Below are 23,497 nucleotides of genomic sequence, written 5' to 3'. Positions count from 1 at the left end.
AATAATATAAAATCATTTTGCATAAACTATAGTGACTTGTATATTTGCACAACCACTATAGTAAATCCTATTTTGCACAAATTGTTTAGAATTTGATATGGGTAATTTTTGAATTTCATACAATCATACTGTTAGAGACCATAATTTTTTTTTTCTATTTATTTTTCTAAAGTAAAAATTTGGCGAAACTACATTGTTGGTCCCTAAAGTTTACCTTGTGAGTATAATTGATCTCTCAAGTTTCAAGTGTGTGCTATTAGTCCCTTAAGTTTTAAAAATGAGTAGTATTAGTCCTTATGTTAGATGTTGTTAGTAATATTGTTTAAGTGACTAACAGAAAAGTGATTAGTCATATTTTTAACAATATGACATTTTCTTAATGAAAAGATTAACAAAAATGATCTTACACGTAAGAAACAAACTGACCCTGATTACAAAATTAATACAGGTTCCAAATCAAAACCCCATTCAGCCATTCCCCTAGTCCCCATCTGATTCTGAGATGCCGGAGAGAGAGGGAAGGTGGACTAGACCTAGATGCCACTGCGATGCCGCCTCCCTCGCTGAAAATGGTGACCTCTTGCCTCAAGCTTCCTCCAAGCGACAGCCACTGCCATGGTGGCCTCCTCCTTCATGCCGCTTGCACAGCCTTGCTGGTCCTTCCTCCTCCCATCTCCGGCCAACCCATCTTAGGTATTTACCCTTTTTCCTCTTTGCAACCCAGTTAAGCACAAAATGTATGGCCGTGCATGAATTTTTTGGTTCCTCAAAAAAAAAATGTTTGAATTTTTTGTGTTTGTGTTCGTGTTAAGTTGGACACTTTTGTGGCTAAGTGCATACAAGTTAATACAAGTTGGTCATTGCTTTAGCTTATGTGAGTATTAATTAGCTTAAAGTGAGCAGTAGTATTAAAACAATGATGGTTTAAGATTAAATAGAATAATGTGAATGTTGGCAGATAGACAGAACATCTATTCTCGGAGATACCATTGATTACACGAAAGAGCTCCTGGAAATAATCAATAAATTGCAAGAACAAGAAACGGAAGAGGCTAAAAATTAACCTAACCTAATGGGCATCTACAAGGAGCTAAGGCCAAATGAAGTTTGGTGAGAAATTCCCCCAAGGTAATATGTCTTGTGACCCTTGTACTTTTTTAACCTTTAAGACCAATATATTACTCAGTTCTTGAATTGAATTTTAATTATGCCAGCTTCCATGGTTACAGCTTGAAGTGGAGAGGAAGGACATGGATACCCAGATTGGTATATGTCATGTAGCTAAGCCAGGATTGTTGCTATCAGGCTATGGAGGAAGAGGTCTGTAGAAGAAGAAGATAAAAAAATTACTCTGGAGTAGTTTACAAGGCTTAAAGATATGGTTTTTTAAAGTTGTTCTTCTTAGGAATTTTACAAGTGAGAAGGTTTAATAATAATGTCTTCTAAATAAAGTGTTGCTTTTTTTTTCTTTTTTTTTTTGAGAATGAAATAAAGTGTTGCTCATTTATCTGGTTCATCTCAAATCAATTATGTATTGTCTCCTGGATTATTATTTTTTTCAATAAATAAATAAATAACAAAGTAATTTTGTTATACAATGTAAAAATATTCTTATTGTCAATTGAAGGATGGAAAAGAGGATGGAAAAGTGTGAGGCGACAAACTGAAATACTTAGATCATGCAATGTTATTGACATGGAGTTGGCAGATGGAGTAGCTTCACTGGTAGTCTGGTACCACTGTCTCCACCTACATTTAATCTATCAAAGCTAATGGAAAAATTTTCACATTCATGTTATTGTACCAAGCTTAATGTTGATTAGGGTGATGTCAACTTATGCAAAAGCATAGCACAATGGCTGCACATAAGATTCAGTACTAAAGTCTCCAAAAGGTCCACTACTTTGCCATTGTTAGAATTTTATGTTGATTTTGCCTTCAATAACATAGTAATGTAATTTTAAAGGCGAAATTATACTTTACCACCCTAAACTATGCACCAGATTACACTTTGTACCTTAATTTATTCGAACGCACACTTTGCACCCTAAATTAGCACACTTATCACACTTTGTACACTCGGTGTTATTTTTCCTATTATGTTTAATGGAATCCTACTGCACATGACAAGCACATAATTCTTGCTTAGGCGAAACAAATTTAAAAGACTGAAACACCTTATTTCAATCAATTAAAACAAAACCCAGTCCTTTCCACATCTCTCTTGGGTGTGTGCCTCTCCCAAATTCAGATTTTGTAAACCCTAAATTTCTTGCATTGATTCTTATTTCAACACTTTAATTTCTCTTATTGCTTCATATTTTCCATCATAATCTTTCTTCAAAGTTTGATTAGGCTCTTAGCACTGCACGAAAAAATCCAGATTCTGTCTGTGCCCTAAAAGGCCAGCTTCCACATAATAAGATGTAGGTTATAACTCCAATGCTCCGTATATCTTCTTGCTTTTAGACTATATGACGTATGTAGGACTTCAGGTGCAACATAGTATGCACTTCCAACAATATCATTAAGTCTTTCATCTGCACAAGAATCTGAATTTGGGTCTGGGCAGTGGGTACGAACGCGAGACAGAGAGATATAGAAAAAATTGGGTTTTGTTTTAATTGATTTTGAAGAAGGGTGTTTTGGTTTTTTAGGGGTAATTACACATAACCCACCTATGGTTTGGGCAAAAATCACTTTGCCTACCCGTGGTTTGAAAAGTGTCACTTAACCCACTTGTGGTATATTTCTATCAATCTTCGTAACCCACCTTGAGCCCAACCGTTACAAAAACACATCTTAACCCTAAAACACAACATAACACGAATCAAAACACCCAAAATTCAGAAACTTTTCGAGAGAGAGACCTGTGGTGAGATCAATATGTTCCTCGTGGTTTGAAGTGTCTGGAGGGGGATAAAACACAAGTTTCTCGCCATTAATGGGTTGTAGCTCTCCATTTGGTGGCTGTGTCACCATTTGTGGGTTTTGTTGGTTTTTGCATTTGGGTTTGCTTTATTTTTTTTGCAGAAATTATGGTGGCCAGTGGTTATTGGTGGATTTGGTTATGGGTTCACAATAGAGAGAAAAGAAAGATAGATGTTTTGGGTTTTAGAGAATTTGGTTATGGGTTCACAATCTCTCAATCTCACCACAACCATATCAAACACCAGGCTTCTCTAAATTCTTTTTCAAATCGTCCTTGTATATTGGTAAGTTTTTTTATTTTTTTATTTTTTTTAGGTTTAACACATACCCATTATTCAATTTTCTCTCTTTGTTTGGTTTCCAAGAAAATAAAAGGGAAAAAAATATTGGGTATTGTAGTTTGTGCTGTTTGAGCTTTATATTGCTGTGTAAAGGTTGAAACTTTTGATTTGTTTTCAATTGGGAAGGAGAAAGAAATTCTGGGTTTTGTGATTTATGTTGTTGAGGTTCTTGTAAAGATGAGAGACTTACTGAAAGTTGAGCCAAATGAGTGTTTAAGACTAAGATTGAAGAGTTTGATTTCTTTTATAGTTATATGGTTGCTGAGAAAATTTGAGACAACTTGGAAATGTGGAAAAAAAAATTCTGAGTTTAATGATTTATGTTCTTCATGTTCAAGATTTCTGTGAATTGAGAGAGAGACCAATACCACTTTTTGATTTTGTTTCTCTTCATTTTTGTGCTATTTTTTGTTTTGGGAGGAGAGAGACATAAAATTTGAGCAAAAATACCTATTTACCCCTGATTTTAATAGAGGTAGGTAACAGAAAACAAATGGAACATACCACAAGTGGGTTTAGTGTAATTACCCCAATTTTTTAAGTTTGTTCCATCTAAGCAAGAAGTATGTGCTTGTCATGTGCAGTAGAATTTCGTTAAAGATAACAGCAAAAATAACGCTAGGGTGCAAAGTGTAATGAGTGTGATAGTTTAAGGTGCAAAGTGTAATCTAATGTATAGTTAATGATGATAAAGTGTAATTTTCCCAATTTTAAAAGAGAGACTAGCCAACTGCATCATTTGACAAGGTTTCAACAAACATCATTAAATTCTTATATTCAAAATGTTCCAAATAGTAGTAATCCTCACATACTGTTAGACAATAACAAAAATTTGTTCCAAATAGTGGTAACCCTCGAATTGTTTCAAAAATAACAAAGAATATCTAAGTATTCCACCTACTTCAAAATACACATTTATCTCCATAAGGGCCTACACTTCTACACATTAATTCACAAGAAATCTTATTCATTTATGCTTTTGTGGATTCATATAAAATTTTGTAATTCTTTTGGATGTCTCGCAATAGCCATTGTTTTCGCTAACACTTCAAAGCTATAACTTCTTGTATAGGGCCGGCCCTAGGCTTAGGCCACTTAGGCCCCCTACTAAAGAAAGACCCCCAAATTTTGGGGCAAAAATTGATATATATATATATATATATATATATATATATATATATATATATAATATCTTTTTTGAGATATAGGAAAAAAAATAATTTTACATTTTTCTTCTACTTTTAAGAAGTATCAAAGAATTGAGTAATGCTACAGATATTGCAATTTTAAATACATAGGGCTTACAAATATGTGTCGCTAATTACAAAAAATAATTTAGATAGGAAAATACTATAAATATTATAAGTTTTACTTTAAAACCTTTATACAAATTGATATGGCAATTAATATAATTTGTAGATGTCAACAATCTATTAAATGCACTTTTAAATTACTTAGTGATACATATTTATAAACATCATGTTGTAAAATTTATAAGAGAGGTGCTACGTCCACAACATTTTTACAACATTTTTACAACAAATCATAGGTGGTTAGTTGTTATTAGTTCAAATTTGAACCTAATACTAAGATTACTTTTTTGCCCCAACAATAACAACCAGTAACATCCTGCCACTTAGGATTTGTTGTAAAAATGTTGTAAAAATATTGTGGACATATCATTTCTCTATTTATAATATCCCTAACATCATTCATTTAAATACTTGTTTATTATCTTCTTGAAGTGTCATTAATCACATTAATTGCTACAATATTTGTACATTTTTTTTAGTAAAAATTTGTTATAGTTTTAGCATTTCTTCAAAAAAAAAAAAAACATATTACAAGATAAAAAGAATGCATTTTTGTTATATAAAAATTATGATATTGAAAACTAATTAAATATTATTTAATTAATAACAAAAATGCTTCATTTAAATTTATTGCCTTAGGCCTCAAAGTTTGTTGGGCCGCCCTGTTCTTGTAACTCTTTGTGTCTCTAACCTAAGGGCTGAGAAAGTATGCAAAAATATTAATCTAGTAGAAACAATGAAGGAAATTTTGTTGTTACTTATCAAAAAAAAAAAAAAAACCTGATTTTGATGTACTCCTCTCGTTTGTGCTACTTGACATTGGGGTGATGGCTTACTTTGTGCTGTGACATTTCATTTCCTAAACTAAAATGCATTAAACTTTCATTTTAGTACATTAACAACTATAAATATGTCGTTTTCATATGAGACTAACAAATATAAATATGTACTTGTTTTCATATGAGACAATCACTCACAGGTTTTTTTTTACTGCTTTGACTAACATGTTTTTTCTAGACTAACATGTTATGTTTTTTTTTTTTTTTTTTTTTATAAATATATAAATATAGAGTGCCCTCTGCCTCTAGTGCAGGGCAGAAAGGGGAAAAGGAATACTAGAATTCATGAAGATATTTAAGCATTCAATGCTTATTGCGTAATATAACATATAGTTTTGGGATGATATATTGTGTAATTAAAGGGTTTCATATGACACTCTTTTACTAATGTAAGCATTTGCCACCATCTTAAAACTAGTATACAACTGAAGTAGCAACCACCATTGTACATTAATTGTTTTTGTGTGGGCTGCAAGGGCAGGTGGAAAGACAGATTATATTTATATTTTGTATTGATGGAAATACTTTGAAGAAGCAGTAACCAGAAGAGTAGCACCAAATTGTTTTCTCCGAACTGTTCATCTTAAAGTAATTGGTTTTTTTTTTTTTTTTGGTAGCCATACAAGTAGCTTATGTGCAAAGTATAAAGATTTTGTTATTTTCAATTTCCTCAACTTTCCCACCAAGCAAAACAACCCAAAAAAAATGCCAAACCTTCTTTTATAAGTTTATCACAAAACAGAATTTAAACATAAACAATATGTCGTTCATCTCCTCGTGTGGTATGAATTCACAAAGGGTTCACCATTAATGAAATGCTGTTCTAATGTGTATGGATTTATTCTAAAACAAATTTTTCTAAGCTACACAACACATTGCATAAAATAATATGACAAATTCATAATTTCAAAAAAAAGATGAAAATATTAACTTGTATGCACTTAGTCACAAAAGTGTCCAACCTGACATGAACACAAACTAAAAAAATTCAAACATTTTTTTTGAGGAATCAAAAAATTCATACATGGCCATAAATATTGCGCTTAACTGGGTTGCAGAGAGGAAAAGTGTAATACCTAAGATGAGTTGACCGAAAATTGGAGGAGGAAGGACCGACAAGACTGTGCAAGCGGCGTGAAGGAGGAGGCCACTGTGATAGTGGCTGTCACTTGGAAGAAGCGTGTGGGAGGTGGCATTTTTAGTGGAGGGAGGCGGCATCTAGGGCTAGGCCACCTTCTCTCTCTCGTGCATCTCAGAACACTACAACAAAATGTATTTTTAGTGAGGAAAAAATTCGTCACTAAAAGTCTAGTTTTTCGTCACTAAGAACCTTTAGCGACGAAATCGGATTTTTAGTGACGAAACTCATTTCGTCGCTGAAACCCCGTCGCTAAAAGTCCTAGCGACGAAAATTTTCGTCACTAAAAGTCTGATTTGTTTTAAAAAGAAAAAACTTTTAGCGACGAAAATATTTCGTCGCTAAATGTTTTCCTCGCTAAAAACACTATTCAGTGACGAAAATATTTCGTCACTAAAAACACTTCAGTTTATTAAATTGATATTTAGTGACGAATAATTTCGTCACTAAAACTATTTTCGGGTACATATAGCGACGAAAAAATTCGTCACTAAAACTATTTTTAAGAAAATCCAGGCACATATAGTGACGAAAATTTTCGTCACTAAAACCATTTCTTAAAAAATTTTGCTACATTTAGTGACGAAATATTTCGTCACTAAAACAATTTTTTGTTGCAATATTTGTGACGAAAAAATTCGTCGCTAAAACTTATTTCCTGTTTTTATTTTTTTCATAGCTTTGATATTAACCTGTAACCTGTCATTACATTATTAAAACCTCAAATTTGAACAACACATTTATAAAAAAAGATCTATACATTCCACAAGTAAAAAATAAAAGAAGCATCCAATTCAAACAACTTCCATACAATAAAAGTTTGCAATACATACAATAACTCAAGATGTTTTATAACAATACAAAAAGTGTAGCATAATCATGCGTTTGAACTAATGAAAGATGTTCTCATATGTCTTCAAGTAATGCCAAAAGTAAATCTCCTAAAAGCCACCAATAAGAAATCTGCACAAATATAAAAACAATACTACATTAAAATCTTAAAGTAAAAACATTAACTATGTTATAAGAAACATTTCTAACAATGCATTAAGAGTAGCCACACCAATGAATTAAAATCACAACTCCTAATTTATAAGTTGTAGAAAGCAAATATAGATTTTCAAATATAATATAAAGTACTAACCAATAAGTGTTTTAACTTGAAGATGAACCACCCCCATAGGTAAGATCATCATCATAACCCTTGCTCCTCAAAAAGTTAAGAATATTCTGTTGGACCTCTTCTTGCTTAGCTCGTGCCTCTTGCTCCTTAGCTCGTGCCTCTTGCTCCGTAGCTCGCTCCCTAACTCGCTCCTCTTGGTCCCTAACTCGCTCCTCTTGGTCCCTAGCTCTTGCCTCTTTGAGCTCAATTATCTCATTTTCTAGCCGTTGGATATACTCCACCGAGGAATTGGATGAAGCGGTGGTTACTAGAGAAGAAGAAGGCCTCATGCCAAGTCCTTTTACAATACCGGACTTCTTCTTAAAAACCAAGTTTGAAATCTCCTCTTGTGTAAGGGGAATTGCATTAGGATCTTGACAATGATCCTCTTGCACTTTGAGAATAGTTTCCTATCATTTAAAAGAGAGAAAGAAACAAACAATCACAACATTAATACTACATATGTTATAGCTTTACAAACATGATAGAAATGGAATGATAGAGATGGAATGCTACACATACATATGTCACTTCATCCTCATGGTGTATCCACATATTCGTATTTGGATTGAAATGAACATCTTTGAAGATTTTTGCCAATTCAGGAACTTGACCGCCATTATTATTTGTCTGATTAATTAACATTCGAGAGTTAGATAGATATAGTTAATTAATCACAACATGTAATATATCGAGGTTTAAGGAAATGAAAAAAACATTCACCTCCTCATCAACCCTAACAGCAAGTGCCTTTGTCCCGCATCTATGTTTGCCTGAAGTTTTCTTCCTATTTTCAGAGTTCTTTCTTGATTTTTCCTAATACAAAACATTCAAGATACTTATTAAATCATGAATAAAACAATATACATTAACTTCATCTAAGTATTAAGTTAATCATTTGACAACATAATATAGTAAACATTGGATAATAAAAATATACGCATAAATAACTTACCAGCCAATCCTTATTAGTCCATTTCCCATTAATGAGTCCAGTCCACTGCTCAAGTGTGGCATTCTTTGGCGGGTGGCTTCTTGCATAGTCAGCACCATGAGATTCTACAAGCTTTTTATAAGTTTGATGCAACTTGTTGGAGTTGCAACTCAATAATCTTTCACATTTTGTATTTAATGCTTTTGTTACCAAGTTGGAATCTCCGTATAGCTCAAACTGATCCTGTAAAATGAAGTGTATATGTATTATAAAAATATTATTATATAAATTTAATATGCTTAATGAAAACAAAGACAAGTTAGACGTTATCAATGTAAATTTACCGCTATATTTTGAAGCACCACATCTCTAGTAGCAACATCAACACTTTTCCAATTTTTCACATTGTAATTAGACAAATTACTTCGCACTTGTACGCCAATTTGATTGACAAGCTTGCACGCATTCTTCCCAACAGGAGCATCGTACTCTGCAGCTTTACGTATTGGCAGCTTACCACTTTTTTCAACAAGTGCCCATACTGCTATACCTCGTGTTGTTCCACGGGTATTTTTGCTAGCCGATCCTATTTAAACATTATCAATGTTAAATTAAGTGAAGTATAATCTTAATAGTAAATTAAGTGAAGTATAATCTCTATGTAATTACCAGTCGTGCTAGTTAATGCATCGGTAGCCTGTGCCTCTGCACTAGAAGAACTTTGGGCAAGAGGATTTGCCTCAGGAGGTGTTTCCGTAGATTGGACCACCGGAATAGATGCTTCACCTCGCGAGCGTGTAAGCCGTACCGGTGCTATCTGTAACTAACAAACATACATTTAATGAAACAACAAAGTCATTACAAATAATGAAACAAAATTATTATCATCTATTGTACCCTATGGAACATCTATTGTACCTTATGGGTTATAGAATTAGATGACTCATCATCATTGTCATCGTCACCAATAGGTGGTACATAATCATCATCTACCATAACACTAGCTCTACTTCTTTTCCCTTTTGCACAATTGGACTGAGCAGAATCCTTTAGAGAAGTTGAGATGTGCTTCAATCCCAAAGCATCAATTCTCTCTTGGTTTTGCCTCATTCTATTCAATCTTGCCATCTCATACCTTGGTATATTATGAGCGTATTTGGCCTTTTTGGGCATTTTTTGAAACTATGTATTGACATGAAAGATAAGCACAATTGCTACTAACTTAACATTATAGTCTACACCATTATCCATATCAAGCAATTTACAAGTGCAAAATTTGAATACAATTGCTACTAACTCAACACAATAAATGATTACATCAATATCCATATCAAGTTCAAGATAAGTACAGATCACATCAATATTCATATCAAGTTTAAGATAAGTACAAAACATCTCAATAACAATTACTACTAACTTTACATATCATAGTCTATACCATTATCCATATCAAGCAATTCACAAGTGCTAAGTTTGAACACAATTGCTAAAACCTCAACACAAAAAATGGCCACATCAATATCCATATCAAGTTCAAGATAAGTACAAAACTTTAAAAAAATTGCTACTTAGACAAACATAAAACATTAAGACAAACACACAACATTTAAGACAATTATTATGAACTCTACATATCATAATCCATATCAAGATCAACATCAGGTATGTCATGCACTTCATTTTGATTAGCATCTCCTGAAGTTCCACCTTCAAGAACAACCTCAGTTTCAACATCACCCATACAATACTCAATAATATTGTCATCAACATTGACAGAGACAACATCAACAATGCGTCACTATCTTCTGTATTATCATTGGATTCTCCACACCCAACTTCTGGGACATCAAACACTCCCCTATGTTGGATGGATTGCACAATTTTCCAAGGTTCACCCAATTTGGTATCTCGAAGGTAGAAAACTTGTCTCGCTTGACTAGGAAGTATAAAATGGTCATTTTCATACCACCGACTTGTAACATCAATGCTTGTGCAGTGTACATCAGTTCTTATCGTTCTCCTTCGACCATTAGTACCGGTATTGTACCATTCACACTGGAATAAAACAACTTTATGGCGAAACACATACTCCAATTCCCAAATTTTGCACACATGACCATAGAAGTCGTGCATTTCTCCTTCATGGTCCCCTTCGGTACATACACCACTGTTTTGGGTTACACGACGATTGTCTAGGTCCCTTGTATGAAACTTTACACCATTGACCATACAAACTGTGTACTCCTTCACATGCGGCTTAGGACCATTTGCTAATGACCATAACTGTTTAGTTGCTTCTGGTGACTCGCTAACTTTCAATCTATTAATCTATAATGATATACAATAAGTGATATTAATTAGTAATAAGCAATGATGAAACTATTTAAATGTTTAATTTCTATTTGTGTGATTAAGTTTCAAATGTCTTACATGTTCTCTGAACCACTTGGGAAACTCTTGTCGTTGGATTTGAGTTATGGCTTCACCAGTAGGATTATGCAATGTGCTTTTGTGTTCACTATTAAAAATAAGGTGATTTATTTTCAGCTAAGCATTGCAAATAATATTCAAAACTTAATCAAACAATACATGCATATGAAATCACATACTTTAAATAAGGCTCTAACTCAGGACTATTGTACAACAAGTACCAATGAGCAGTATCAAGCAATGCACGAGACAAGTTGCCATCATTCCGCCTACCACCTGTAGGTCGGGCAGTTTGTGAAAAAACTATCAATCTTTCGCTAGATTCACCAAAACCTTCATTTCTTTCTCTTCGATTATGTACAGTTTCGATCCCATCAATATACAAAGACCAATTGTTAATACATTCTTTGAGAATGTAAGCCTCTGCAATCGAACCTTCTGGTCGAGCTCGGTTGGAAACGTATCTTTTCAATTTTCCAAGGTACCTACGAGGAAAAAATACGCACATTATGTGATTTTATACCACATGGGAAAGATGTAATTGATGGATGTATCAAATGATATAATTACCTTTCAATTGGGTACATCCACCGATATTGTACCGGGCCTCCTAGAATTGCTTCTCGAGGCAAGTGAACAGCAAGGTGGACCACGACATCAAAGAATGCTGGAGGAAAGAACCTCTCAAGCTTGCATAGTATAAGAACTATACGTTCTTCTAGTTTCTCCAATTCACTTCGTTTTAAGGTCCTTGAGCATAAGTCTTGGAAGAAGCTACCTAACTCAAACAATACAAGACTAATGTCTTTATGTGCAAATCCTCGCAACCCAATTGGAAGAATTCATTGTAGTAGCACATGACAATCGTGGCTTTTCAAACCAGATAATCTACCATTTTTTGCATTCACTGACCTTGATATATTGGCTGCATAACCATCCGGATATTTGACTGATTTCAAAAAGTCATAAAAACCATCCCTTTCATTTGGACTTAATGAAAAGAAAGCCCGAGGCTTGTCATATGATCCATCAGGACGTTGTTTCAAATGCAACGTGTGCCTAAAGTTCATATTTTGCAAATCCATTCGTGCCTTGTCGGTGTCCTTGTTTTTCCCCTCAATGCCCAACAAAGTACCATAAGTACTCTCACTAATGTTCTTCTCCACATGCATGACATCAATGTTGTGCTTAAGCTTCTTATTTTTCCAGTATGGAAGCTTGTACAAAATACTTACCTTTGACCAATTTGGCTCCCCAATGAGTTGTCTCTTCTTGTTACTTGGATGTTTTCCTAAAATTATATTTGGCATTCTATCTAGCTGTTCTTGTATCTTTCCCACTTGTAACTCTAAAGATCTCTTCCGTTTCTTCGATAAACCATTATGCAACCAACTATATCTCCAACGATGTTCCATAGGCAAATAAGCTCGATGGTTAATGAATCCAATTTTACTTTCCAAAGCTTCTGAATATGGTTCATTGTTGCAAGTGTAACAAAAATGATAACCCTTTGTCCTCCACCCAGACACATTACCAAATCCAGGATAGTCATGTATTGTCCACAACAAAGTTGCACGCATCTGAAAATACTCTTTTCTATAAGCATCATAAGTTTCTACACCTTCTTCCCATAACTCTTTCAACTCATCAACCAATAGTTTTAAGTAAATATCAATCTCATTTCCCGGTTAATGAGAACCAGGAATAAGCAATGACAACATAAAATATGGCTCCTTCATAACCAACCAAGGTGGTAGGTTATAGGGGATAAGTATGACAGACCACATACTATAGTTGTTGTTCATATTCCCAAAAGGGTTAAATCCATCTATAGCCAACCCCAACCTTACATTGCGAGGTACGAGGGCAAAATCAGGATGTTGCAAATCAAACTCCTTCCACTCCTCACTATCAGCTGGATGCCTCATTATCCCATCGTCCACGCGTTTGTCTATATACCATCTCATGTCCTTAGCTCTTTGGCCTGACATGTACAACTTTCTCAGTCTCGGGGTCAACGGGAAGTAACGCAATACCTTATGAGGAATCTTCTTACCTTGGGCACGTGTATCCTTGTACCTAGGCGCCTCACACACCGAACATTTATCAAAGTTTTCATTTTCCTTCCAAAATAATGCACAATCATTTTTGCATGCATCTATATGCTCATATGACATGCCCAAGTCACGTAATATCTTCTTTGCTTCATAAGTTGACCTTGGAACCAAATTACCTTTCGGTAAAACTTTTGTCAGCAATTCTAGCATCATATCAAGTCCCTTATTACTCAAATTGGTCATTACCTTTACATTCAACATCTCTATAACAAACTTCAAGATACTATAATCAATGCAACCCGAATACAACTCACGCTTTGCATCTTCCTCAAGTTTGTCAAAATTACGCACTTCCTCATCTTCGGTTGCATTTCTTGGTTCCCCTCTAATTCGATCACCTACCAAGGCATCGATACCATCCATATGATCATCATCCGACATTTCATTATCATGAATGTTCTCGTTTAATACACGTGGTTCTCCATGATTATACCAATTAATGTAAGATTGCATAATCCCACGATGAAGTAAATGTATACGCACAGTTTGAAGAGATTGTCGATAGCAATTCACACAGTGAATACACGGGCACGGAATATTACCACTACAATCCACAACCGCTCTTGCAAAATTAAGAAATGCATTGACCCCTTCAATATATGGACGACTTAATCTGCCATCCGGTGTCTTACCAATTGTCATCCAACTTTTATCCATGCTCGACTACAATTGCAAAGTGAATGCTACTTTAGTAAAATAAGGACAACTCATTCATAATGTATTCTAACATCTAAGTCTATAAGCTACTTAGATAAAATTCTATCTCATTCATGAATGCATAAATCTATATTAATACTTAAACACTCCCAATATGAAATTAAACCACCTTATCACACCATGCAAGCCACCCGCTTGCTCCAACACAAAAACCCACCACAAATCCAATTTTCAACATCACAAGTATAAAGTTTACAAGTATTGGAATCTAATAAAGTAATGGAATCTAATAAAGTAATATTCATCACATCTAATTAACAATACTCATTCACATTTGCAAGAATTGAAAAAACACTCCCAATATGAATTTAAACCACCTTATAACACCAAGCAAGCCACCCGCTTGCTTCAACATAACAACCCACCACAAAACCAATCACAAACATCACAAGTATAGAGTGTTTACAAGTATTGAAATCAATCAAAGTATTATTCATCACATCTAATCAACAAATTCCATTCACATTTGCAAGAAACTAAAAACACTCCCAATGTGAATTTAAACCACCTTATCACACCATGCAAGCCACCCGCTTGCTCCAACACAAAAACTTACCACAAATCCAATTTCCAACATCACAAGTATAGAGTTTACAAGTATTGGAATCTAATAAAGTAATATTCATCACATCTAATTAACAATACTCATTCACATTTGCAAGAATTGAAAAAACACTCCCAATATGAATTTAAACCACCTTATAACACCATGCAAGCCACCCGCTTGCTTCAACATAACAACCCACCACAAAACCAATCACAAACATCACAAGTATAGAGTGTTTACTAGTATTGAAATCAATTGAAGCATTATTCATCACATCTAATCAACAAATTCCATTCACATTTGCAAGAAACTAAAAACACTCCCAATGTGAATTTAAACCACCTTATCACACCATGCAAGCCACCCGCTTGCTCCAACACAAAAACCCACCATAAATCCAATTTCCAACATCACAAGTATAGAGTTTATAAGTTTTTAACTAAAATTTACTTACTTTGCTCAAGCTAAGCTTACAACTTTCAGAAAAAATCCAAAATTATTGCAAACAATGTATATTTAGCATGCAAAGGAGAAATAAAATAAATAAATAACGTTATAACTGGAAGACATAACAAAATTGAGTCCCTAATGATAACTTCTCTTTGGTGAAAACAATAAATTGAACTCATGATGCATAGCACGTCTTTTGAATACATACCAGTTGTAGCTTCTCTGAATCACATACAGGTGGCATGTCATTGAGTTTAGACAATGTAACATTCAGCCCAATTTCATTACTATTAGAATTTAGAGTTAAATAGTAAGATTGAAGGAAAAAAAATGAGAAGTAGTTCAGTTGATTGAAACTATAGGTGCAAAAAGTAATTAAATAAGCTAAACTACTTAAAACTCAACCTATAAGACAAAATATTTTGACGCAATAATTCCCCTAACAACATTGGCACTTCCAAAACATCTCTATTAAATACCAATTGATTATTAAGTTCACTTCATTCAAAGATCCCCCTTCACTTTCAAATAACTAAATGCATAAACACCCAAAAAAAGAGAGGATAATATAGTGGAAAGGAGAACAGGTACTCCTCTAGTAGTAGTTAACCATAAAACAGAAGCCATGCACGTGCAAAAACTGTCCTAAACAAAAGTGCACGAGAGTCCCACAAATTAATTACGATATGAATCATCAGGATAGCATTCTAATTTCTGACAAACATACATGTCCAGCACAAAGGCACTCATGGTTACATGGTCTACATATGACTTCAAAGTATAACATCATATCAATCATTTGAGCTGATCTTCAAAATTCCAGTTTGAGGAGAAGCATAAATACCTGAGGTTTCAAATCTCTGTGAATGAGGTGTTTTTCTTGAAGCACCTGCAATCCTGCCGCTGCAGAAGAAGACAAACAAAATTGAACAATTAAAAGTCCAAACTTCTTCTATTTTGTAAACACATGCAACAAAGGTAAACATGGGAAGTAACAACTAACATGTAGACTATTAAAAATTGACACTTCTAAAAATACCCCACGAGCTTAATCATTAAAGACATTAATTTGATTACGTTTTTACACAGACTAAAATCGTTAACTTTATGTATCTCTAAGGTCATGCACATACCCAATCGCCTAAACATTTAAAAAAAGAAAAAGAAAAACAACATGAACTTGATTGTAATTCAAGAGCCAAAAAAGTAAATGCAAGTGTGATCATAAATACCCAATTGCCTCATAAAATGTCTAGCGATGGCCTCGGAAACTTTGCCATGTTTATTAATATAAGCCGCAAGGTCACCACCATCACAATACTCCAAAACAAGGTAAATTCTATCCTTAGTCTGCAAAAACCAAAAACCCCCAAAAAAATAAACCCAAATACACACATCATTATGAACTCAAATACACACATTGATAAAATAAATCCCAACCACCAACAGAATACAATCACTTTAATACAATGCTTGCAACTTACAACCGGTACTTGAAGATTCAAATTAATTAAGGTCATTTTGAAAATTTGAGCACTACAGCTCAAAGGGGGTTCAAGAAAAAAAAAAAGAGCAGAAAATAAAAAAAGAAACCCAGAAAAGAAAATAAAAAATAAATGACGAAAATCCAAAAAATAAAATAAAAAAGAACAGGAAATTACCTATGGAGACGGAAGCGGAAGGGTCGCTGGAGCGTCGCCGATTTCGTCGCGGGAGCGTCGTCGGTTTCGTCGCAGGAGCGTCGCCGGGAGTCACTAAAGCGTCGCCGGAAGTCGCTAAAGCGTCGCGGGAGCTACTGATCGTTGTGAATCGGCAAACCGTCGCGACGCTAACCGTCGCGGTCGCAGGATCGTTGCGAATCAGCGCTGGAGACGGTCGCGAGAGTCGCTGATCGTTGCAAATCGGCGTCGCGAACCGGTGCTGGAGCGTCGCGAACCGTTGCTGGAGCGTCGCGAATCGGTGCTGGAGCGTCGCGAATCGGTGCTGGAGCGTCGCGAACCGGTGCTGGAGCGTCGCGACGCTAACCGTCACCGTGCTGGAGCGTCGCGACGCGATGCGAACCGTCGCGATGTTTCGCCGGTGCTGGAGCGTCGCGACGCGATGCGAACCGTCGTGATGTTTCGCCGGTGCTGGAGCGTCGCCAGTTCTGGAGCGTCGCCGGTGCTGGAGCGTCGCCGGTTCTGGAGCGTCGCTGAAGGTGAGATTTGGGCGTCACCAAAGTTCTGATGTGAGGGAATGGGTATTGGTGTGAGGGAATGGGTATCAGTGGGTAATGCTGAATGAGTTGGGTAATGTTGAATATGTGAGGAAAACAAAGAGAGTTATAGAAGAATATATATGATAGCTATAGCGACGAATTCCATTTCGTCACTATATATTAGCTTTAGCGACGATTCTATTTTCGTCGCAAATTTTCGTCGCTAAATCATGCTTTGTTTTCAGTGACGAACACTTTTCGTCGCTAATTCTATTCTTCAGTGACGAAAATTATTTCGTCACTAAAAGTATGGCAGCAGCACCTTTAGCGACGAAATTTTTTCGTCGCAAAAACTATAACTTTTAGTGACGCAATATATTCGTCGCTGTAGCTCCACTTGTTTCGCGCCTACATTTTCAATTGGCGCCCCTAATTCAGCCACCTCTATAGTGACGAAATTTATATTTCGTCACTATTTATCGCCTTTAGTGACGAATTTAGTTTCGTCACTATTGCTCCACACAAATTTTGGGTGTTTCTTTTTAGCGACGAAATTTTTTCGTCGCTAATTGTCACCTTCAGCGACGAAAACTATTTCGTCACTAAAAGCATAATTACCAGCACCTTTAGCGACGAAAGTTTTTCGTCGCAAAAGATTAGAACTTTTAGGGACGAACAAAGTCGTCACTATAGATCCATTTTGGTTTCGCGCCAGCCCTTTTGATGCGCGCCACTAATTCAGCATCCCTATAGCGACGAAATCCATATTTCGTCGCTAAAGGTCAGCCATTTTTTTATAAATAGCGACGAAATATAAATTTCGTCGCTATATGGTACTTTTTTGCGACGAAAAACTTTTCCTCACTAAAATTCGTCACTGTAGTTACATTTTGTTGTAGTGGAATCAGATGGGGATTGGGGGAATGGCTGAATGGGGTTTTGATTTGGAACCTGTATTAATTTTGTAATCAGGGTCAATTTGTTTCTTATGTGTAAGATCATTTTTGTTAATCTTTTCATTTAAGAAAATGCCACATCATCAAAAACATGACTAATCACTTTTCCGTTAGCCACCTAAGCAATATTACTAATGGCATCTAACAGAAGGACTTGATAGGCCAAAAATGTATTGACCCATTGTGATGAATTAACCAATTAATTAGCCAAGTGGATTAATTAGGTTCAATTAAATGCAATGTGCGTGGTAGCATAAACAAATCACCAAATAACTAAATATGCAGCGGAAATTAAATGACACGATGAGTTTGTTTACGAATAGGGAAAACCTACACGACAAAAACCCTACCGGGTGATTTTAAAGTCACCACTTCCGAGAATCCACTATTATCAAAACAAGTGGTTACAAGTAAAGGAATCTCAGTACCTTATACCAACCTACAGTTGAACCTTTACCCCAATACCCAATTGGACTTGTTTTGTAGTGACAATCTCTTCTTGTATTAAACGGCTCACAGTACGTGATTAACCAAAAGATGCGCAAATCCTAGTACGCGACTTGATCACCAACTTAAAAAAGATGTTGGTTGCAAAGTTCTTCAGTTCATTACACGATAAAAATCATGAAGTTGCTTGGTAACAAACACATTAGCTTCTTCAAGATGAACTAGGGCAACTGGGTTTCCGGTCACACTTGTGGAATGATGCTCTTGTGCAACTGTGCTCTTTTCTGTGCAACCTGTGACGGCCCTTAAAATAATTCTTATATATGTTTAGGGTTGTGAGAAAAGAAAACCCAAATACATGCTCACGGATTGGATGAAAACAGTCCTGAAAAACTAAGTTTCATAAACCTCGATAGATAGCCATCTATCGAGTTAGCTGTTGAGCCACGAGCTTCAGTAGCTTTTAAACCTTAATAGATATTAGCTGTCGAACTTTAAAATTCAACACTTCATTGCTTTATTCTTGGATAGACTTGCATGGTTTCAATACTTGGACTTGAATTCTTGTTCCTTGAAGTATTAAACACATCCTAGATCTACCCAAATATAAGTAAAGTGCGTTTTGTCAAAGGATTAGCCAATACATAAAATGTTGACATATGTTTTTAACATCAAATCACATATGTCTTAACAGGACTAATATTATTTATTTTTAAAACTTAAGAGATCAATAGCGCACACTAGAAACCTAAGGGACCAATTATACTCATAAAGTAAATTTTAGGACCAACAATATAGTTTTGACTAAAAATTTCAATCTAAGGACTTTTTATTACAATAACTAAGCCAAGTCTTGGTACTCTTGGTCTTGGGGTAAGGAAACGCTGAGGTCATGGGTCAAACTTTATCATAGACCTTTGAGAAAACAAATCAGTACAAGAAAGACAGTTACAAATAAAGGGACAAGATTATATAAAAATCAATCAAGAACCAAGGAAGAAATTAAAAAAAAAAAAAAGGTGGGAGGGCATTCAAAAAGAAGAAATTTTAGGAAAGAAGCAAGGTGAAGATCAATCTCCATTCTTTCATTTCCACTGACTTTGTATTGGATTGATTGTACTTTCTCTCCTTAACTCTGGTGAAGTTTGTATCTCTAAAATTATTGTAAAAAGTAGCTACATATATCATTACTCAATTATGATGTTTTACAGATTATCAAAAAAAAGAAGAAGAAGATGTTTTATGGGCTTACATTTGCAAGCTCAATGAAATTAATCCATTCCATTGCAAATAATCAATATTTACACTATGTACTGTAATTCATAAAGAAAAGGAGTATGTATGAATTATGATGAGGTTTCACAAAGTAGAGGAATGGATTATTCAGCAAAAAAAAAAAGGTAGAGGAATAGGAATAAAAAAATAAAAAAATAAATGAATAAATAAATAAAATTAAAAAATAAATATTAAAGAAATAAATAAATAAAATATTAGGGAATAGGAATAAAATAAAAAAAAGGATACAAGATTTCTTTTCCCTAATATGTTTGGAATTAAAAAAAAATATTAAAGAAATATAACTTTATTATTATGTCTTTATGTTTTATTTGTAATTAAAGGAAAAGGAATAAAAATATAATTCTACTTCAATTACATTTTAGTCAAGAAAAAGTAAAAAAGCCACTATTTTCTTCCCATTTCGTTTTCTTTGCTTTCAATTAGTTCTCCTAAACACACTATTGGGTGGGGGCATTGCCCCATGAAAGATGGAATGCCAAAGCAATATCCAAATTGACTCGTATGTTGTTTGTTAGCACTTAGCATCATTGACACTTTAATTTACACGTAAAGACACCTAACAATAAATTAGAGATAAAAGTGACACTTGACATAATATATATATATATATATATATATATATATATATATATATATATATATATGAGTTAGGTTTAAGTTACACTTAGTGTAACTTTAAACAATGTTACACCACCTAATAACTTGTTATTCAATTTATATTTTAAGAATCTCACCGTTGAATTACATGTTCTATATGTGCTTAACATGCATGCCAATTTTCATGCCAATCGGATATTATTTACCGTGTAATCCATAAACTCATCTTTTATGAATTATTTTAAACTACAAAAACTTGAATTCAAACAATTGATTGATAATATGACTATTAATCTTTGATCACCGTGAAATTTTGCAAGCATAGAGATTATATGAATATAATGTAATCCAACCGTAGATTTGTCAATATTCACATCTAATAATAAGTTATTAAGTGGTGTAATATTGCTTAGAGTTACACCAGGTGTAACTTGAACCCAACTCTCTCTCTCTCTATATATATATATATATGAAGTTGTTAATGTCTCTCTCTCTGGGTGGGTAAAGAGGCAAGAAGTATTATGTCCATAATATTTTCATAACAAATTTTAAGTGGTAAGTTGTTACTGGTTATAATTTGAATTCACCATTAAAATTACAAAATCACCGCTAAATCCGGCATATTTTGCAAGCCCATGGCTGCTTTATTCCATTTTCTATGTATATGACAAAATTTAGGATTTTTATCTCTAAGTTAGAAGGTCACTTGATAATTAATTGGATTGCAATTAGATTCTAATTAGGATTTTTAATTCAACTTCCACTTTAATGTGTTATATATGATACAATATATATAGGAAATTTTTGAAAATTTTATTGTAAGATTCAGATTTAGCCAATGATTAAGAAAAAAATGGAGAACAAATAATTGGGACTAAAACCATGGATTTGCGAGTCTACCTATAAATATTTCAATATCCAATTTATATAAGTCTAAAGATTTAAAAAAATTAGGTAAAAATACATTTTGCACCCTCTAATTAAGTTTAACCAAAATTTATTTCAGGCCTCTAATTTTTTATATTTTTTATTAATTGAGTTTTTTAAGTTTCAAGCTTTTTAATTAAGGCATTTCCGTCAATTTCCATTAAATGTTGCCGTTAAGTGACCAATTTAAAAAATAAAAAATAAAAAACAAATTAATTATTAAAAATATTTTCCAGAAAAAAAACCTTAAACTGATGAAGAGTGCTAACAATTTTTCTCAAGAACCAAGCAAGGAAAAAAGAAATAGAAAAAAGGAACAATCCGATCAAACCAAACCAAAATCCATTCATCGCAATGAATTCAAACCAATGATGGTTTGTTGAGCTCTACATGGGCAGATAAAGGCACGACCAGCTATAGACAATGTGATTTCGAGTACACTGGGACAACTACACTTTTTCCCCAAGCTAAATTTCGTCATATACATAGAAAATGGAATAAAACAGCCATGTATGCCCGATTTAGCGATGATTTTGTAATTTCAATGGTGAATTCAAATTATAACTAGTAACAACTTACCACTTAAGATTTGTTGTGAAAACATTATAGATATAACAGTTCTTGCCTTTTTACCCACCCAGAGAGAGAGAGAGAGAGAGAGATTAACAACTTCAAAACTCCAATCATCCAAATTTGTTTGTTTGTTTGTTTTTTTTTAAAAAAATATATTTATTTTTAAAAAACAACTACCAAGTTTAACAACTTCAAATCTCTAATCATCAAAATTTGTTTGTTCGTTTTAAAAAAAAAAATATATTTAACTTTAAAAAATGACTACCAATTAAGTTAAACAACTTCAAATCTCCAATCATCCAAATTTTTTTAATAAATATATTTATTTCATAAAAACGACTACCTTAAAAAAGAGACAGGCAAGGATTAGGGAGTGGGTTAGCATTGTTAAATAATGTGTAATGAGAACGTCATACAAGCATTAACAACTCCCAAGCATTTACCATTTAAGATTTGTTGTGAAAATATTATGGCCATAACACTTCTCACCTCTTTACCCACCCACAGAGAGAGAGAGAGAGAGAGAGAGAGAGAGAGAGATTAACAACTTCAAAACTCCAATCATCCAAATTTGTTTGTTTGTTTGTTTTTTTTTATAAATATATTTATTTTTTAAAAAAGCGACTACCAAGTTTAACAACTTCAAATCTCTAATCACCCAAATTTGTTTTTTTTTTTTTTTTAATATATTTAATTTTAAAAAATGACTACCAATTAAGTTTAACAACTTCAAATCTCCAATCATCCAATTTTTTTTGTTTATTTTTCAATAAATATATTTATTTCATAAAAACAACTACCTTAAAAAAGAGAAAGATAAGGACTAGGGAGTGGGTTAGCATTGTTAAATAATGTGTAATGAGAAAGTCATGCAAGCATTAACAACCCCCAAGCGTTTTCCACCAACAGCAGACTCAGACAGGCCGTCTCTTTCCATTTTCTCAACACCTCATGCATACCTTGATAGTACTATTATTATTATAAACGAGATCCAAATTTGGTGAGAAGAAATTAATTTGCATAACAATGTATAATCTATTGCCAATATTCCTAAGTACCCCAAAATGTGAAATTTTTTAGATGACATGATTAATAATATATATTAAAAAAATTATTTACTTTATATATATTGAAGGTGGCATGAATTTTGATAAGTACCAACAATAGGCATGCGTGATGAACAAATTAAATTAAAAATAATATGAGTACGGTCAGAACTCAGATTAAAACAAATAGTAAAAAAAAAAAAGGAAAAAAAAAAACTTAAGGTATACTACGAAAGCACATCATGTAACGCCAACGGTGTAAGCCTATTTTAATTAAAATCAAAATTATAATAGACAGTTGTAAGGGCAGCGTTTTAGTTCTAGAGCCCAAGAGGTAGAAGGCTTTGGGTCCAAAGAGCTCAACACAATGAATTTGTAAAAAATGGACTTAAAAACTTGGCTTCAATGGATCCAGGAACATACACAGTGGACTAAGGATATTAAGGAAACAAAAGGAGACAAGTTGTATGCAAAGAAATCATTCCTCGGTGAAATCCGAGGAGAATGGTTCTTGAATATAGTGCTTTCAGACTTGA

At 33.9% G+C, this 23,497-nt stretch overlaps 1 protein-coding gene and 1 long non-coding RNA gene across 2 annotated transcripts; both read right to left on the bottom strand.

Moving 5' to 3' along the window:
• Window positions 1–8,033: 8,033 nt before the first annotated feature.
• LOC142643008 (uncharacterized) lies at window positions 8,034–8,552 on the bottom strand. Its single transcript, XR_012845796.1, has 3 exons — window positions 8,448–8,552; window positions 8,247–8,354; window positions 8,034–8,134 (listed from the first exon to the last, which is right to left on the bottom strand). It is a non-coding gene; the product is annotated as an uncharacterized LOC142643008 (long non-coding RNA).
• A 1,733-nt stretch (window positions 8,553–10,285) lies between these two features.
• LOC142644288 (uncharacterized) lies at window positions 10,286–13,862 on the bottom strand. Its single transcript, XM_075818932.1, has 8 exons — window positions 12,878–13,862; window positions 11,969–12,724; window positions 11,659–11,866; window positions 11,268–11,573; window positions 11,089–11,176; window positions 10,822–10,986; window positions 10,407–10,713; window positions 10,286–10,365 (listed from the first exon to the last, which is right to left on the bottom strand). The coding sequence occupies exons 1-8, from the start codon at window positions 13,860–13,862 to the stop codon at window positions 10,286–10,288; spliced, it is 2,895 nt and encodes a 964-aa protein (XP_075675047.1).
• Between the last annotated feature and the right edge of the window lie 9,635 nt (window positions 13,863–23,497).

This window comes from Castanea sativa, chromosome 7, assembly GCF_040712315.1.
Source record: "Castanea sativa cultivar Marrone di Chiusa Pesio chromosome 7, ASM4071231v1".
Lineage (NCBI taxonomy): Eukaryota > Viridiplantae > Streptophyta > Magnoliopsida > Fagales > Fagaceae > Castanea > Castanea sativa.
The sequence above is the reverse complement of the archived record's forward strand: the minus strand, read 5'-3'. Positions and strand labels throughout refer to the sequence as shown.

Coding starts and splice junctions, on each gene's coding strand:
- LOC142644288 (XM_075818932.1), bottom strand. CDS start 13,862: ATGGATAAAAGTTGGATGACAATTGGTAAGACACCGGATGGCAGATTA. Junction 11,867..11,968: donor AAAAAATGGTAGATTATCTG/GTTTGAAAAGCC, acceptor TGTTTGAGTTAG/GTAGCTTCTTCCAAGACTTA. Junction 10,714..10,821: donor GTGTAACCCAAAACAGTGGT/GTATGTACCGAA, acceptor GTTTTATTCCAG/TGTGAATGGTACAATACCGG.